Raw genomic sequence first — 19,442 nt, 5'->3', positions numbered from 1 at the left:
TTTTTTATTATTATATAATATTATTTTTGGGACAACATTTACGATACGATAGAGTCCATTTTGGATTATATAGAAATGTCTATTATTTTAACTAGTATTTTTAAAGTATCTTAAAGTTGCGTTCAAGTCCCAAATTTGTTTCTGTCCCATTCTTTATTATACTTTTTATACTTTCATTGTTTCATTTTAAATGCCTCGAATATTGACCAAAACAAAAGAAAGCAACTATTTTTTTACAGCATTGTGGCTTGTAATTACAAAGCAGACTGTGGCCAAGGCGCTTCGGTTTTTATGCATACATATTTTAATTTCCCTTTCAACTTTGAAGTTTTAATCTCTTGTATAAAAACTCGGTTCTTTGCCTCCAACCACAACACCCAAGGACACAAGTTAGAGTGTTGGGAATTTTGTTATTTTGTGGGGGGTATGGTGGGGGTGGGGGGGTGTTGGCTAGCCCCCGTGTGGCAAAGACAGGCAACACTGGCAACATCTACTTGAAACGGTCCAGGGCCAAGGTTGGTGGGTGTAGCCAAGAGTGGGTGAGAAAGGGGGGTGTTGGTGGGGATTTGAACAGTATGAATGATCATGATTAGACTGCCCACCACCCCCCGAAAAAACAGCAAAAGTCAGCATAAAATAGGAAGTGTATGTCACGTGGACCAAACAAGCTCCACCCACACGGATTGACCACCGGGGTCGGTCTTAAAGTAAAAGTAGTCGTATTCATGCGGAATTAAACACTTAACCTTGCATGTAAGATAAACGTAACATAATAGATTGAAGAGATAAAAAGGCCAGCAATTAAATGAAACATACGTAAATACAAGTATAGTTAGCATCTAACATGACACACACATGTAAATGCAAGTATAGTTAGCATCCAACACGTGAACCACACACACACACACGTAAATACAAGCATAGCTAGCATCCAACATGAGACACACACACGTAAATACAAGTATAGCTAGCATCTAACACGACAAACACACGTAAATACAAGTATAGCTAGTATCTAACATGACAAACACATGTAAATACAAGTATAGCTAGTATCTAACATGACAAACACATGTAAAAACAAGTATAGTTAGCATCCAACATGACACACGTAAAATACAAATATAGCTAGCATCCATCATGGCACACACACACACACGTAAATACAAGTATAGCTAGCATCTAACATGACACACACACACGTAATTACAAGTATAGCTAGTATCTAACATGACAAACACACGTAAATACAAGTATAGTTAGCATCCAACATGACACACGTAAAATACAAATATAGCTAGCATCCATCATGACACACACACACACGTAAATACAAGTATAGCTAGCATCTAACATGACACACACACGTAAATACAAGTTAGCATCCAACATGGCTGGCTATAGGAGAAAGTCTACCAGCACAATAAAGACTATTTACTGTTCGTCCCAAAGTAGGCTAAGTTACCTGCTGTAGTTTTTAACGCCAGGGGTCAAAGTTGAAGCCTGCACACATTCCAGGTTCTGTTCCCACTCATTCCCATTGGCGGGTTGAGACTGCACTGCGCGCGCATCTCACACCCGCACACATACACACACATATCCCCTTCGAAGGAGGGCGGGGGCTCCTTGATTCCACTTTATTACAGCGGGTTAAAGGTGAAGGCCTTGACATTATTGAAGTTCAAAGACTAGATTTCATTATCAAATGTAGTGCAGTGGACCTATTAGGAATAAAACGCAGACATGATATTATTATAAAATGAAACGTGAAACATGTTCAATTCCATTCTTGACACAAATACCGTAATTATTATAATAAGCGTGAGTCCAAATAACAACGTGACTAGACTGGCATCACATTTTTGCCAAAAAAAAAAAAAAAGTGGAGTAGTGGGTGTTAAGTGGGGGGGTTCAGACTTGTACACGGTCCGAGTTCATGTCGAAAGCTCTTGGCAAACGTACCCCCCCTTCGGACATGCAGCCTTGCATGTTTACTATTTACTGCGGAAGAGAACGCCTTTTCGGGCCGAACAGAAGGTGCAATTAAGAGTAAAAAATAGCCATTTAGTGCCTCTGTCTTTATGGTGGTGTCTAGACTGGACAACAAGAGTGGGGATTCCGTTTAGTGGCCACTAAAAGGGGTTATCATTGCACTCTCTGTCTTTCCAGTTTTGGTGGAAAGCAGCACTGGCCTCTTTAAAGCAGCTTCAAATAGACACTATTCTATTTTACTGCAAATATTTACAATATAAATGAATGCAAATATATAAATATACATATACAATCATACAAAAAGCACCAAAAGTCATTGTTTTTTTTGCCTATATGCTTAGAGTTTATTTCACAGGTATTATATTAATGATACACAGGTCGACAGTGCCCCCCCCAACCCCTCCCCCCCGCAATATGGAATCAAAAGCACCAAATAATTTAACGAGTATTGGTATTAAAGCTGTTAAAGGAGTGTGGGCAGTGTTGTGAAGAATAGCAGCAACTTATTTACAAGTGCATTGGATTGGCTACTCTGTACAATAGAGAGCTGTGTATGTGTGTGTGTGTGTGTGTGTGTGTGTGTGTGTGTAATTTCACAGATTGGACGTCACCTTTGTCATTGCATATGTATATATGTTATATATGTGTGTATATTTACACACACTCTGGTCGAGAAATACTTGATTTGATATGCTATGTACATGGACCAGAGGGGTAGAGCCAATAGTTGTTTGCGCCGTAAGGATTCAAACTATGACTTAAAAAAAAAACATATAATAAACATAAAAGAGACATATTCAATACCAGCATAAGTGATTAACTTTAATAATTAATATAGGCCTATTTTCTGAGAACCAGCTAGAAATTCACCGCCACCCGTGCGCAATAAGAAAATGGCATCTTTTACCTCATGCAGGCCTAAAAAAAAGTCTACATTGCACTGTTGGTGATACGGAGTGCCCCCCATTCACATTCCCCCCCATGAGAGGATGCGTTCGAATCCCACGTTTACAATAGTTTGACGTGAGTGGATAGATATACTCTAGGTGTACTCCTCGGTGCCACTGACCGAGACTGTGACAATGCACGCTGCCCGCTCACAACAAAGGGTTCCCGGAGAAGTACTGCAGGCGATCCCTGCTTAGCTTTTTCTCCTTCATTCGTCTGTTTTGAAACCAGATTTTAACCTGACGGTCGGTGAGGTTTAGCATGCGGGATAGCTGCAAACGTTTCTCTTTGTTGATGTAAACGTTGAAGAAGAACTCTCGCTCCAGCTCCCGGATTTGGAACTTGGAATAGGGACATCTCTTCTTCCTTGTACGCGGAGTGCCTGTAAAAATAGACACATATATATACATATATATATATACAAAAAAGTCATGATACGCCATGTGTGTCACTGTGGGGGGGTGAGGCTACACAAGAGCGTTAAATATCTCAGCCGTTTGGAGTAAATAACAGCAAGTGACAGCATCTAAGCATGTGCTTATCTGTTACGAATCGACGACGACAAAATGCATTTCGACGCATTAATGCGCCCTAGCTCAACTCTCAATTTACGCACACTTGGCACGCACTATAGAAATGCATTTGGCCACATTTGCAACGGCCTTTGCGGTCCTCCGTGGACCTATAACTTCCTCGCAAACAGGTGACTATGGGAATTATCATTTTTGTATTGTTTTTGTTGTTGGAAAACATATAAAAATGTCCTGTGTGGTTCCAAGCATATTCTAGTACTGGCTAGTACTCACAGAAAAGTGCTACAAATCCCAATTTCCTCTTCTAAAGCTCCCCACTCGTCCTTTTGGTTGCGTGTGCTCACACCGTGTGCAGCGTGGACGCGCATTCACGGTGAAAAAAGGCTTTTTAAAAACATTTCACAAGACGCCAACAGCAGTGTTCTGCCCAATTGGCTTTTACGCATGTACGACGGGCACCAAAAAAGAAGAAAGCAAATCCGGGAATAAAACCCCCGATGCAAGTTCACGATCAAAGTTGCCATTTGTCACAATAGCGTGTTCTCTCTTTATGAAAATAACACGCAGACTCCGCCGCCGTGGAGTGTGTATAACATGGCCATTTTGAAGCGCTTTCGCGTCGTAAAAATTCTTCTCATTGCAAGAAACAGCTTTTGTGAGGTTATAATAAAATCCTTTGAATGCTTATAAAACTCCACATAAAATGCGAGCGACAAAACAGCGGGCTAGTCCCCTTAACCTCTTCCCCCATTTTACAGCTTCTACCTACTGGAGTGGCTGCTCTTGGCTCCGGTGCCTTCCTTGGTGGCCGCGGAGCTCGACGTGCAAGAACCCGAGTTGGTGTGCTCCTCGTCCGGATCGTCGTCTTCCGCGTCTTTGTCCTGCTCCGAGGCGGCCTGAACCGAGCTCGCGGAGGCGGACTGCTGCGGCTGGGGGTCGCCGCTCCCTCCGCCACCACCACCGCCACCGCCCTGCAGCTTCCCCCCCTCGGCCTTTTGTAAACAAGTGTCCGTCTGATTGTCCGTGCTGCTGCAGTACGCCGTCTCGAAGAAGCGATCGAAGCCCTGCGGGAGGACGTTGTTCTTGGCCACGCCGGAGTAGAAGCCCGCGGAGGGGTGGTTGGAGCCCGGGTGGTGGTGGTGGTGATGTGCATGGTGGTGGCTGTACACGCTGTCGTTCTTCATGAGCATTTCTGTCATGGTGGAGGGCGGAAGGCAGTCCCTATGCACCAGCTCCTCTCCGGCCGGGTAGCACGATGCGTAATTGCTCCGGTGGTGCCATTTAGCGGCCGGATCCAAGCCGTAGGACACCTCCCGAACCGGCTGCACTTGAGAGAGGTTAGTAGAGTACGGGTAGCTGATCTGACGGGACGGGGCCTGCGGAAGGAAGGACGACACGGCGGAGAACTCGGGCACGTAGTAAGTGCAGCTGGGGAGGTAGAGATTGGACGCGCAGCCCGTCCTGTCTCCAAATTCGGATGTCCGGTCCTTGCGCGTCTGGGAACAGAAGTTGCCCAGGTTCACAGAGTTAAACATCTTTCGCGCTCCGTCGATTAAGATGTTTTGGAAACGAGCTGCAGCACTAGAGAAAAATTTGGGAAGGCGAGATGACGCGCAATCCGTCTAAGTCGCCTGGCGGACACGTGATCGAAAGTAGATATTGTCATATATCAATTTGGAAGAGTTGCATGTGTAGGAGTGGTTGGGGTTTGTTACATCCACGGGGGGTGGGTTGGTGCGGTGGCGGTGGAGGGGTTCAAACGAATCATTTTCATATACACAACCACCGAAATCAGGACCTGCTGATTTGATTTGACAATTAGTCTGCTATACTTTGTGCGTGGGTTTGCCGTGTTCGTGTGTGTGTGTGTTTGAATATTCTATACTATTGTGGAGGTTCACAGGTAAGACACTGTTATTATTATCATCGTAGTTATTGTTATTGAAGCACAAGTCCGTGCTCTCTGTATGGTTTCCTCAACATTACATTTTATCCACAGCATTATTGACACTGACATTTACGCACAGTAATATAAAATACGCCTTTGGAAAGTGGCTGTGGAGGCATGTCAGAGAGAGTGGCCCACGCTGAGTGAAGCAGTCAAAGAACAATTGCATATCATAATAAATAAGCTATATTTGATTATATGTACTTTTTGGGGTTTTCTTCAGCAGGTGGGACTCTTATAGGACTTCCACGCTGATGTCTCATTTGGATTCCCGTTTTATTTCAAGCGAGCCTGTTGCATCCGTGTATTAAATACAGGTGTCAGTGGGCTTTACGCAACGTATTAATTCCTTATAAATGATATTTTACGGTTCCGCTCGAATGAAATGAAAACACTCGTGTATCACAAACCTTGTTGTTAAAGTAACATTTCACATTCGGCGTCAACTACTCGGATGTGCTTTGACTTCGGATCAGAAGAGGGAATGACCAATGAAGCCCTGGGACATCGAACCATCGCCCCATCGCCTCTCCCCCTCCTCAGTAAGCAGGAAAAATGGCTGCTTTTATACCAGTACTATACCAGTACTTCTATTGTTATTATTCATACTTAATCAGGTAGCAGACTCCACAATTTAGTCAAAATGTGAATTATCATTTTAAATAGACTCATAACGAGCTTTTGTTGTGCTTTTTCGGACAAGAAATTCCACTTTTCTCTTTTTTTTTAATCTTTTAATAAACGAAGGAGTGATTTGAAAAAAGATGCGTTTGTGTGTTCTTTCCAAGCTCGTTGTAAAAACTTTTAACTGTGCTGTACTCTTTATAGATTAACAGACACAATCAAACGGTTGAATTCATATAATTCAACATTCTTTATGATTATTGGAGACTTCCGTAATACAACAGGTCACATTTGAATTATTATCCAATATTCTGATAACGCAAACTCGCAGCTCCATGTAAAATATCACATTGTGTGCGTATGGAATTTTGAGATTTCCCAGCCGTTCGTGAAGGTAAAAAGAGCCCGGCTAGTATTATGACTCGCTGCCGTGTTTGTAAAGACGTGGCAATGGCATTAGCTTGTTTACTACCCTTAGCAACAAAAGGTTGTCTCACATGATGCATTCAAGTACAAAGAAAGCAGGCAGCTGTCCAGACACAGCACTTGAATTTGACCACTAAAAATCGTCTCTACGTCCACCATAAAACTCGCAATGGCTGCAGTAACACTAAAGCCTTTTGTTCAAGTAAAAAAAAAAAAAAAACTAAAGTTAGAGAATGAGGGGAATTTGGATTTGGATGGAGAAAATCGCAACAAAATAGTGCAGTGTGCACATTTTTTTTTAAAATGTTGCATTCACTTATTTATTTACACTGCATATATACATAACTAAAATGGTTAAATTAAAAAATAAATCCAAAATAATCAATATTCCGGTGAAGCAGTGCCCCTGATGGGAACCCAATGCGGTATTTGCGCAAACATACACGCAGGCCTCTGGCTTGTGACGACATATGCGCGGCAGATGCTGCCAGTGTTGAGCCATTGCTGTGATTGCGACGAGAAAATATTATTTCTTATTTTAATAGTACATGAAATGAATATGGTTGTACTGCGGTCCACATTTTTTTCCCCTGTGAATGTAGTGCAAATACTATGAATACACCATCCAGTAATAATAATAATAATAATAAAAGTGTAGATATGAGTTTAATAACGTCCCAGCACGAATGAAAGCGTCAAAAGGAACATCCAATGGGCCTTTGGCAGCATTTATACATGGAGGCGTTTATCCCAATGTGTCAAAATATGAACAGCAAACTGTCCATCACTGGGAAATATTTGTCTGGTGGGGGTTTTAAGGCTGCCTATCGCCGCAGCGGTGCGCGCAGATTACCAAAGAATGAGCTTTATCATGTGTTTATTTCCACGGATGGGCTGACTCACAGCAGCTGATATTGCGCTCGCAGTAGGACCCTGGAAGGTTTGTTTTGGTTGCACCAAATGCGCAGCCTGTTTGCACAAAAATGTCACAGGCTGGAGTAGCCTGCATGCGGGATAATACTCAAAAAAGGCAGTGCTTATGCAATATATTGCATTTTTTCTGCGTAATTGGTGATTAAGTTGTTAAGAAGTATTCAAAAAATAAATGGATGTATTTTGGAAGTTGCACAAACGTCAAAAACAGGGGCAATCCCACGCACTCTCTTTGCCTGTGGGCCTGCATGCTGACTGTGGAGAGGGGGGGGGGGGGGGCGTGGGGGGGCCGTGTAATCATGTTACTGTCCCCTCATGGCCTAGATAAGTTTAATTGGATGTAAGTCGGCCAGTTAAACTTGGCTGCATGAGGCTGCGAACACTTTCAAGCCACACTAAAAAGCCTTGTTTTCTTTCTTTTCTTTTTTTTTACTGCGCTCTCCGTGAATGCACCACGCGTGAAGCCACTGTGGCTGCAACAAAAGCTCGCAACAAGATAAGAGACTTATATCTCCAGAGTGCATTTCTCTTACCGCTACGAGCACATAAAGCTCTCACAATCAGGTGCTAGCTTGCTTTTTATTATTATTATTATTAAGTATGAAATAATTGCACCTCAATTGGTCGCATAGGACCCAGAAATATTTGCCTGAGCGTGTAGTTTTTTATTTATTTTTAACAATTTTGAAAAAAAAACATGCAAAAATTGTGGAAAAAGTTCCAACATCAAAGGAATGGTGGTCCTGCCAAACAATTACATATTTTATATTTTTATATTATAGATTAATTAATATGACAAACAGCCACTAACAGTTTTGTATTTTCAATTTAATTTACTTTTAAGGGACAAATAAGCCATTTTTATTTTAACACTAGAATATATTTTTGTGAGTATTGATATTTTGGAATGTAGTCAAATCTCATAGTGTCAAATATTGAATTATTAAACTGATATATATTTTTAATAATCAAAAAAGTGCAGCAAATACCATTATCTGACTGCAATTTTAAATAAATGATCATATATATTCTGTGTCTGTTTTATTTTTATTTCCTATTTTTGCATTTAACTTTGTGACAAAGGTGATTAAAGTTAATTGAACACAACCCACAAAAATAAAAAGTTTTCCCACATAAATTGAGCACATATGGAATTAGATATTTTTTGGCAAAGTAGAGTTAAAGTCCATCTTAAAACTCACTTTGGTGCTGATAAAAAAAATAGTAATTTCTTGGAAAAGTATACAAGTGACGTTCAGTGAAATGTTTAAACCGGCCCATGCAGTCCACGGCCTGGGAAGGAATATAAAATACTACTGTGGAAAAACACAAATATTTGGAGAAAGGATGACTAGAATGAACTAAAGTAATAAAAACAGAAATAATTTGTATTTTGTCAACAAATAATTACTAACAGCTTCACTAGGGAGCACAGATTTAAGAGCTAAAGGATCATAATAGAATAAAAAATAATATTAGATGTATTGGTCCATCATTTTGACGTCATGAGGATCCATTTTAAAACCTGTTTTTCCCTTTTTTCTCAATTAGAGACGCATTAGACTCGTTTAAAGTGAGTAGGTATAATTTTCTATATAGAACTATATCTATATATATAGATATATAGATATATAAAGAAGTAATCTAGTATTATGTCAAAATCAATAGATGACAGCTTGGAAAGGAGAGAAGCGAAATGGACCTGGGATTATTCGACCGGTGCAGAATCTATCTATCTATCCATCTATCTATCCATCTATCTATCTATCAGGCATGCGGGGACGCGCAGGCGCACACACACACACACACAGCCAGGAAAGAACAACATTGTCGTGTATTTTTCTTGGTGTTTTTCTCGCCAGTTCCGCGCCATAAAGACGACACGGCAGCTCCACGGCGGCCTGTGTGACACAAGTTCTCTGCGAAGGGCACCGTGAAGCTCACTGACCTTTGAGACGTGGAGACAGGCGGCCATAAACACATTTGGCCAGTCTCAAAGTCAAACTCGGTCCTGAGCATGCAGTGACACGGCTATTGTTCCAAAAGTCCTGCAAAAGGACTTTTTTTTTTTTTTACTATCCGGATGTCTCAAGGTTCCTCAGCACTGACCACTGTTTTTCTTTTCAGGGTTTTTCTTTTATTGGGGGAAAGTGAATGCACCCAATTAGAACACACACGCACACGCACACGCACTGGATCGCCTCCAATGCGTGAACTCAAAGCTTAAACTTTGAAATAATCATCTTGAAGAAAAAGTTCATCAAAGACATCAAAGTTTTGTTTGAGAAGTTCAAGTTAAAAGCTGAATGAGGCGTTCAGGCGTTGCAGGAATGTTGGCAACACACACTCACGCCACGTTTTGTACTGATATTATTAATATTATAACAAAATTATACTTAAAAATGTCTCAATTGAACAATTGACGATTTTCCCATTGACCTTGAATGTTTGGAAATGCGCCCAAAACCAAAATGGAACATTTTGCATCCATTACGCTCCTGCAGGCCATTTAAAGAGGCAACACCAAACAAATACGAAGGCACCGGTTTATCTCCCTTCGTGGCCAACTACGCATTTGACACCTAGAAACATGACTACCACGAATGATGCATTCAAATCACATTTGGCCTGCTTCCATTCACTTCAAATATTCATCAATGTATCAATCACACATTGATAAGATTTCACCCGGCGTGGACAAACACAAGGATTTTCAAGGGCAGGATTCCTGAACCCGAACCAGAACTCCAGCTGTTTGTCATCATCTTCAGGGGCTCCACCAAAATATTCCAACGTGGAGCTTTTTACGCACATGCGAACTTTCCTTCAAAAGTGAGAATGATGCTTAATATTCGAACAGAAATGAGTACATTCAGTAAGAAAATAAAGTCAGTGAATGCAGCACCGACTACAAAGCCATTCGTGCCTTGACTAGTCCATTTCCGCCGAGTTACAGTAAGTCTTTGGTGACGTTTAAGCAATATGGCGCATTGGTGTTGGAGAGGGAAAGTGCACTGAAAAGACAATAAACACTACTGAACACAATCACATGCGTAATAGTCAGAAGGAACACACACACACACACACTTACACACACTTACACACACTTACACACACACTACTGCAATTGCTTTACTCTTCCTTACCAGCAGGGAGAGCTTTATAGCTGTTATATTAATACAATATGATTATTTCATTAAGTCATTTCATATTAATATCCAAGACAAGTGACAAGTAGAACAAAATCAAGTTGGACTTCAACCTTTTTAGTGTTTTTTTGCATGCCGGTCGCGCACCCGTAAGGTTAAATCCAATCCAAGCAAAAAAAAAACGAAGTACACGCAGTGCGTATTTCCAAACAATCCTAATACTTCATCTTTTATACGCAGGCAATGTGCTATAATAAAAGAAGGCCAACCTGTGTGGGCTCCTATACTTTCTCTTTCACAGCATGTACAATTACGTGGCAACAAACCCCCCCTGAAATACTTTGAAATGCGCCATTATACTCTTCACTTCTCCGATTCACTGCCGCCCATGTACGCCTATATATATATATATATATATATATATAGTTTTTTAGGAGCATGTAACAGGTCAGGGTCCGGTAACGTAACCCCCAATGACAAGACTGAGGGAACGAGCCATAAACGTTGCAATATTGTGTTTATTGAAGACCGATACGCATATAGTACATTCATGGTATTATTACTTTATACAAGACAAGGAAGCAATCCTTACAAAGCGCAAAGAAAGGAATGCAAATGAGGGGGGGAAATAAAATGACAACTACTACACTGAGTGTACAATGTGTATTTTGAAGAGGTGGTAGTGGTACTATATGAAACTTTTGGCAGTATATGATAATATGATATACAATTCCAACCCCTCTACCATCACAGCTAAGCTATAAGGAATGCGACATTGTTGTTCAAGACCATCAATAACATAAAGCACCATTACGCAGCGATAACAGACCCGGCGTGGAACCGGATCCAAATCAGTAACATGTCTAATTACATTTTACAAAGTTATACACGAGTACAAGATAAGAAAAGGATAACAACAAGGCGCGCGTAAAAGGAAGGCCTCATAGCGCCAAAACCTCTGTTGAAAACCTCTTCCTAATATATAATAACGCAGTAATATTCATTATACATTCCTTGTTGGTGACGAAGACGCTTGTTTGTGTTTTTTTGTACAGGAAAAAATTAAAAAAAAATAAAAATAAAAGAAAAAGTCACTTGCGTAATGACTTATTTCACATTAATAACATGCTCACTGCTACAGTTTACTCATTAGACTTGACAAATGGCGTACTGCATTCGCCCCGCTATAAGGGAGCACACATTTACTTCTATTATTATTATTATTCATAACATATCTACTCATGGTGGGCACCAAAAAGGGCCAAAAAATTATATTAAGGCCTTAAAACCCTCCCGGTTCAAATGGCACCCTTAATTGGCACCCCTCAATTGGTTCAATTATTTACTTTTGACATTTTTAAATCCATGCAGTTATAATAGAATTTAAAAAAAAGTCACTGCAGTAGCTGTAATGCATATTAATACAATAAATAATATGCATTAAAGACTACATTTGTTAGAGTTTTAGTCCTGTCTCTGCTGCTGATGCAGAGTTCCTGCCCGTGACCGTGAACGTGTCCACGCTGAGTGTGCACAAATAGTGAAGATTCCACTCACGTTAGTGTGGAATGATTGCATGTTTGCAAGCACTACTAATTATTATAATTATATATAGCTTTATTGTCAAGTTTTGAAGAAGAACGTGGCGTTCTCGCACACATGCGCGCACATTTTGGATGTCATTCCAGGAGGAAATGGTTCTAAAAAATAAGAAAGTTGACTCATGGTTCTCCTTAAGAACAATGAGAAGCACCTCAGAAGTTGTGCGATGGCAGCAGACATGACTGTCATATCAAGGAAAAAGGAAGGAAAAGTGGACAAGATGTGCGTAAAAGTCAAAGATGGACAGAAGGTGGACATGCACAGAAAGAAGACTCCATTTTTGTTTTTGTTTTGTTTAAACCGCCTTATGGATTCACCTTCCGCAGCCGCATCGCCACTAAAAGTAGGCCAGGGCTTGCTCCCTCAGCATGAGTCTCTTCTTCTTCATCCTGCGGTTCTGGAACCAGATCTTGACCTGTTGGTCGCTGAGGTTGAGCCGGTCGGAGAGCTCCCTCCGCCGCTGCCTGGTGATGAACTCGTTGAGCATGAATTCACCCTCCAGCTCCGCCAGCTGGAGTTTGGAATAAGGTTTGCGTTTTTTCCTGGTCCGGGTGTGCATCGGATACCACGGGGCGCCTGGAGGAGGAAGAGGAGCAAAGATGGTTAGGAGGAAGACGAGGAGGAGGAGGAGGAGGAGGAGGGGGTGCATACAAGGCATTAGCCACCACAGTTGCAAAATCACGGTCACCTCCAAGGTTACGGGGAGTCTGGAGGGGCGTCATCTTACTGGGGGGCTCCGTGCGTGTAACCTTCACCATGAGCATGTGAAATAATAATAAAAATAATAATAATAATAATAATAATAATTCATGAAACCAGCATCTATATTAGTGGACATTTTCCAGATGCACATCCATCATTTCTTCTACATCTCCACAAAGATGGCCTCCAGATACATCTATCTATCTATCTATAACCCACGCCACGGACAGGAAGCAGATGCCAAGTCAATACATATATTCTTTTTTTATTTTTTTTTTACCCTTCCTGCGTCTCACAAGAGCGCTTTGTGTCACACAAACTTTTATTGTTGCAGTTAAAGTTACATTGACGCGATAATTAACCCGTGCCTGCTTTATTTGCGCGTTAAATTAGCCTTGAGTACACATGCAACAGATATTAATCCCGTTTACAAGTCATTAAAAAAAACCAGACAGGGAACTCCCACTCTTTTCTGTTTTCTAATTAAAACTCGTAGTGTACGTGAACGCGGCACCTTTAAAAAAAAGAAAAGTTGAAGTGGAAATGAAAGTGCATTCACGGAAGAATGGGTGGCTGTGACAAAGATAGTGGGCTTTGGAGAAAAAAATTCCACGGTGGAATGGACACAAAAAAAAAAAAGCACATGGCGCGTGGAATATTTTTAGGGCAACCCCTAGTGGCGTGTACGCACCAGGCAAGTCCTTTCCTGCAGGCTCCACATTGACTGTCAGGAACAATAATGACGCTCATTTAAAACGTAAACACCCACGCAAATGCAGCCTAGCTATACACACATATATATATATATGTACATACATATATATGTATAAATATAGTAAATATAAGATATAAAAAGAGGTATGACCCACCTCCGCCTGCAGCCAGATTACTCGCATGGCTTCCCGGTGACACCAGGCTCTGCGTGTCGGTGGATGGAGGCTTGCCGGTCTCATTGAGCAAGGAGGAGCTGGAATCGGACTCCATGGACTGACAGGACGGAGGGTCCTGCGTCAATTGCTCGGTGCCGTATTCGTACTTGGAGAAGGCGGCTGAGGCTGCGGAGGCGGTGGGGCCGATCCCGGTGTGCATCCCGTGCTCGGATGATAGGGATGTGGAGGATGAGTCCCTCGCTCTGTCCTCCCGCTTCAGGCCACCTGAGCCGCCGCCGCCGCCGCCGCTTCCGCAAGCTTCCCTACTTCCGTTGCTGTAGTAACACTTTGATTCCTCGGCTCTGCTGATCTCACACGAGCGATTGAACGTGGGGTTAATGGACACCGGGCTGCTGAAGTACGACTGGGAGTATCCATTGCACGGCTCCGAAGCATTCCACGGGAGGGAGCAAACGTTGTCCCTCCTCGGGTAGGAGAGAGACGGCAGCCCCGCCAGTTGTCCCCCCGAGGCTCGAAAATTGGGGAAATAAAAGGTGTCTCCGGTGTGGATGTTTACCAAAGGTCCCACAAACCCCGGATTAAGGAGATTATGCTCGCCCATTTCCGCGGGCCCGACCAACAGCTTCTAGTTTATTGCAATCTGACATTTAACATAGTTAAACCTGGGGGGGCGCCTGATTGGTCACCCTCGGACCACGTGTCCGGGCTCCGACTTCTTCTGGCTTCCGCGGGGTACCACCCACCCACCCACTCGCCCGCCGCTCAGACAAAACAAAACATCAACTTCTCCATATCTTTATGTGCTTTATGAAAATATCATAAAGATTTTCATATTTCTTTTTGAAGCATTGCCTTTTTAGAGAAGAAAAAAAAAAAAAAACACCAAACAAAACTCCCACTTTGAGCTGTCCGTGGCCTCGTTTAATAACCTTTACAAGCTGGCAAAACTTTTTATATTTTCTTAAATGCTCTATCTCATGAAAAGTATTTTCCTTCCATGTGGCATCTTGTCCCGAATTATGGTTGGATTCCTTGTCACATAAAGACCCGATGCCCCAATTTTACAAGCTTGTTTTAAAGAAAAGACTGATGCTCATTGCAGTATTTACAGTAAGACCGGGTCAGAAGCCAGTGACTCTGTAAAAAAAAAATAAAATAAAATAAAAAAAATGAAGGCAAAGCTATTCTACAAGGTTACTTTAAGAGGGTATATTTCAGCTAATATTCTATAGTACACCTCACATGAACAAGTTTAACAGATACCTCCAATAAATGAACTCTGCTGGGATTGTTATACCTCTCGCTATTATTTTTTTTTTATATGATTTTTACAGGATGACAGGGGACTATGAAGTTGGAGTCTCCGGGTTCGGGCTAATTAGTTGATTTGTGGAGTCGACTTCCGGCAAACATGTTGGAAATATTTTCAATTTTTGGACTAGAAATGTTTTTTTTTTGGATGGACAGAAAGTGCATGAAAGTGCATCAATATCTAAGCACACTAGCTTCCGGTTTGTAGGTAAGTAAATAAATTAATTAAAACAAAATAAATTATTAAAACATTATTAAAAGCTGCAAAAGCAAAAAAAAAATAAAAAGAGTTAGAAAAAAAATGTTTTTTTTTTTTAATGGACAGAAAGTGCATGAAAGTGCATCAATATCTAAGCACACTAGCTTCCGGTTTGTAGGTAGGTAAATAAATTAATTAAAACAAAATAAATTATTAAAACATTATTAAAAGCTGCAAAAGTAAAAAAAAAAAAAGTTAGAAAAAAAAATGATTTTTTTTTGGATGGACAGAAAGTGCATCAATATCTAAGCACACTAGCTTCCGGTTTGTAGGTAAGTAAATAAATTAATTAAAACAAAATACATTATTAAAACATTATTAAAAGCTGCAAAAGTAAAAAAAAAAAAATGAGTTAGAAAAATTTTTTTTTTTTTTTGGATGGACAGAAAGTGCATGAAAGTGCATCAATATCTAAGCACACTAGCTTCCGGTTTGTAGGTAGGTAAATTAATTAATTAAGACAAAATAAATTATTAAAACATTATTAAAAGCTGCAAAAGTAAAAAAAAAAATATGAGTTAGAAAAAAAAAAGTTTTTTTTTTGGATGGACAGAAAGTGCATGAAAGTGCATCAATATCTAAGCACACTAGCTTCCGGTTTGTAGGTAAGTAAATAAATTAATTAAAACAAAATACATTATTAAAACATTATTAAAAGCTGCAAAAGTAAAAAAAAAATATGAGTTAGAAAAAAAAATCATTATTGGTCACAAGTTTTGGTTTAAAATGAAAATAGTACAAAATGTGTCACATGTTAGAAAATTAAATCTTACGAGTTAAAATGCGAATAATCCAAATAAAGCAAAGACTGCCAAGCCCGGCAATAACAAGTCTGAGCAGAGCTGCTGTGGGTTTTAAATGTGCTCCAAATGTGCCAGTGCGGTGTTATGTGAGAACTGCTGCAGCAATCCTTCAAACAGTATTTGGGGGAACTTTTTTTTTTTTTTTTTTTTTGCAAGCTAGTAGATATTTGAGAGCTGTAAAATTGACCTTCTATGTCATTTCAGTACAGAAATAGAAAAGCAGAAATGGTTAAATTGAGATTTTTGTTAATTTTGTTAATAATTTCTGCTTCTTTAGCATATATAGTATATTTAGTAATTTTTATTTTTAGAGTATCTATACTGTGTTTGCATGCACATTTCCATTTAATTAAAGATAATGCTTTGGTTTAAAGTGGAGCGTTAATGCGTCTTGGTAGGGCGTCAAACCTTTCCAATAATAAATACCAGAAGCCAAACAATCCAGTGTGACGTTTACTGCAAAATGGCCGTGTGTGTGTGTGTCTCTCTGTGTGTGTGTGTGTAAGAGTACTCAAGTACTCTTTACCTTAAAGCCATGTGTTGGATCTCCTGTACGTCCGCATTTGACTTTCAAACTAATGCGCATGTGATGATGTCATCCATTCGCCTTTTGCTGCCATTAAATGAGAAAAGTCCAGCTAGCTTTTTTTAAAAAAAAAAAAAGCCAAGTATACCAAGCATGCACCAAGCACAGAGACAGTCAAGGTCACTGTCTAGTCCACAGTCTCCTCCATAATGGAATTACCCTCCTGGAAGGCATCGGTCCTGTCCAGACAGGGCAATAGCCCCAAACAAAAGGCCTTTCTTCCATTTTCTCTCTTTGGTTCCGTGAAGGCAGCTTGTTATGGCCTTCTGCAATCCTCCTTTTAAAGCTTCCTTCAAGGGAGAGAAGAAGCCAAGGAGGAAGCTCTAAAAAATATCGCACAAGCGAGTGGTAAAAGTTTTAACTCGAGAACTTTACTTTACTTTGTCTTTGAAACAAGACTTGCATACAAATCATACAGAATTTGGCTGATATGAAGTAAATATTTGTTCCTATTATTTAAAAAAAATTAAAAATCGAGATATTTGAAGTGAAGGCTGATTATAAGGATATTTAATTGGTCAAAATGGCTGACTGAACTTGGCCATCACTTTGGAAAGTGAGAGTGAAAACAGTATTTTTTCATTCATAAAATTATAAGTAACATTTTAAGTGAAATATAATTTTATTTATAAAAAACACTAGTAACATTTTAAGCATATATGTATATTTGAATTTAAATTCCCTCCAATTGTTAAAAAAATATAATTAAAATTATAACACAAATGTGCATAATTATAATTAGATTTTAAATACAGCATAACATTATTATCTGATCACACATATTAAATGTTATAAAAAAATAAAAACATATACAAATAGGTTAAAATAACCTATAGTGTTTTTACTTTTCCACATCAAATACACTATTTTTTTTTTAAAGTAAACGCCAATTTATAAAAATACATTATATTAGAATAACTTAAATAAAAGCTCACATGTGCTCTTAGCTCCAAGCAGGAATCCCTTCAATCCTTCAATGTATACTTTTATATTTCTCTTCAATCGCTTTTCATAAAGAATCAATCACCAAAAGTCCAAATTTTGGGGAAAAAATAGGATAAAATAAACACAAAGCAAGCAAGTTCCTGCTGTGAAATGATCGCATGGATTCTTGAGTCAATAGCAGCTCAGCACTTCCTGATATTTTCCTCTGGTCACCACCAGAGGTTATCAGCCCCCTTTCCATGGCTCTCACGGAGGCCTGGAGCTTGCATGCATGCACACATACCCCCCCCACACCCACTCCCACTCCACACACACACACACTGCAAATAAACAATAGAAATAGCACTCTTTGCATTTCAACTAAATCAGTATAAGCAACTTAAGAAGTTTTTATTTTATTTGTATTATTCTAAAAAAATAATACATTAATCATTATTATAAATAGAGGGACACGTGATTTAATTTTGACATACACAAATAATTTGTATAATAATTTGCCTCAAGCCAGTAAAAAAATTCCACAAAACTTTCCATAATTCAATAATTCACATTAATCACAACCTTCTATGGTTTTTAATTGAAAAACAACAATTGTGATATATTAAATTGTAATAAAATAAAGATTACTTATATGTTCCAAACATTCAACTTCGTACTGTGTGTAAATATTTGGCGCTAATGTTAAACAAAGTATGCAAACATGCGCATAAACGATAAAGAAAACAATAGTACTTTGTATTTTTTTTTACCACGTAATTATTTAGAATAAGATTTAAAACATAAATAAACATAATCACACTTGAAGTGGGCCTGCTCCCACACGAAGAGTAAAAAAAAAAAGGCCTACCTTGAAGGACGGCGTGGACGGCGTGGCTGAGTCGTGTTGGTTGTGAGACGTTCAATGTCCTACCTGGTCAACAATACACACCTCACGGTGAAGCTTTTAGGGTCAGAAAAACTTCTTGGTTTCTGCCCCCCCTCAAAAAAAAAACAAAAAAAAAACAAAAAAGACAAAGATCAGAGACCAAATGTTAATGCGAGCCCCGGAGTGATGGTCAGAAATGGAGGTCGGAGGATTTCGCCTCACTTCCCCTTTTTATGTATTTATGGCCCGCCATTAAGCTGGCCTGTCTAGACGGGAAAATAACACCTTGTTTGCCCACAAACAAACCGCCGGCACCGGTGTCCAGCCCCCTATTTATTATGCACAATCTGCCGCCATGTCAAGGTCAAAGTGACTGCATAGTCATGGTCAAGGGTAAAATCTGGACTCACTAATTTTTTTTTTCCACAAGAAGCAAAAAGTCAGCTTGGATTCAAATCAACAACATAAAAGAAGCGGTTAGAATGAAAAAAAGTTAGCCAGTGGAGCTAAAAAAGTCCACCAGAATTAAAAAAAAAAGTCACTATTATTTTAATTTGCTTTATTTGTAACCGGATATATCTCAAAGTTTCATTTATTAAATAAATCCGTCCAGAAAATAGTAATTATTATGGATTATTCCAGTCGATAATTGAATAAATTACAACTCTAATGAAAACTTGAAAGAAAACAAACTTTCTAATACTAGTAAAACTTAAAATACTATTTTTGTAATAAAACGATTTAGCTAAAAACACATCATGAACCCCAAATTCAATGCAAACATCACCTGTGTTTATTCTTCGAACTCCGTACGAAGCTCAAAAATGTCACGAATAAAACATTCAAAATACACGTAGCGTGCAATAATTTACAAATTTAGTAATAATTTCCAAACTAAACGCACCGTAGAGTGATATTTCCGTGTA

The 19,442-nt window shown here is 39.6% G+C and overlaps 2 protein-coding genes across 2 annotated transcripts; both read right to left on the bottom strand.

Moving 5' to 3' along the window:
• Positions 1-3,089: 3,089 nt before the first annotated feature.
• LOC131137475 (homeobox protein Hox-C11a-like) lies at positions 3,090-5,139 on the bottom strand. Its single transcript, XM_058085482.1, is given in 3 exon segments — positions 3,090-3,322; positions 4,243-5,016; positions 5,019-5,139. Coding segments are annotated over 3 exon segments (1,128 nt in total).
• Positions 5,140-12,492: 7,353 nt separating this feature from the next.
• On the bottom strand, positions 12,493-14,348 carry LOC131136795 (homeobox protein Hox-C12a-like). Its single transcript, XM_058084047.1, has 2 exons — positions 13,727-14,348; positions 12,493-12,731 (listed from the first exon to the last, which is right to left on the bottom strand). Exons 1-2 carry the CDS (start codon positions 14,346-14,348, stop codon positions 12,493-12,495), a joined length of 861 nt encoding a protein of 286 aa, XP_057940030.1.
• Positions 14,349-19,442: the final 5,094 nt, after the last annotated feature.

This window comes from Doryrhamphus excisus, chromosome 10 (assembly GCF_030265055.1).
Source record: "Doryrhamphus excisus isolate RoL2022-K1 chromosome 10, RoL_Dexc_1.0, whole genome shotgun sequence".
Classification (NCBI taxonomy): domain Eukaryota; kingdom Metazoa; phylum Chordata; class Actinopteri; order Syngnathiformes; family Syngnathidae; genus Doryrhamphus; species Doryrhamphus excisus.
The sequence above is the reverse complement of the archived record's forward strand: the minus strand, read 5'-3'. Positions and strand labels throughout refer to the sequence as shown.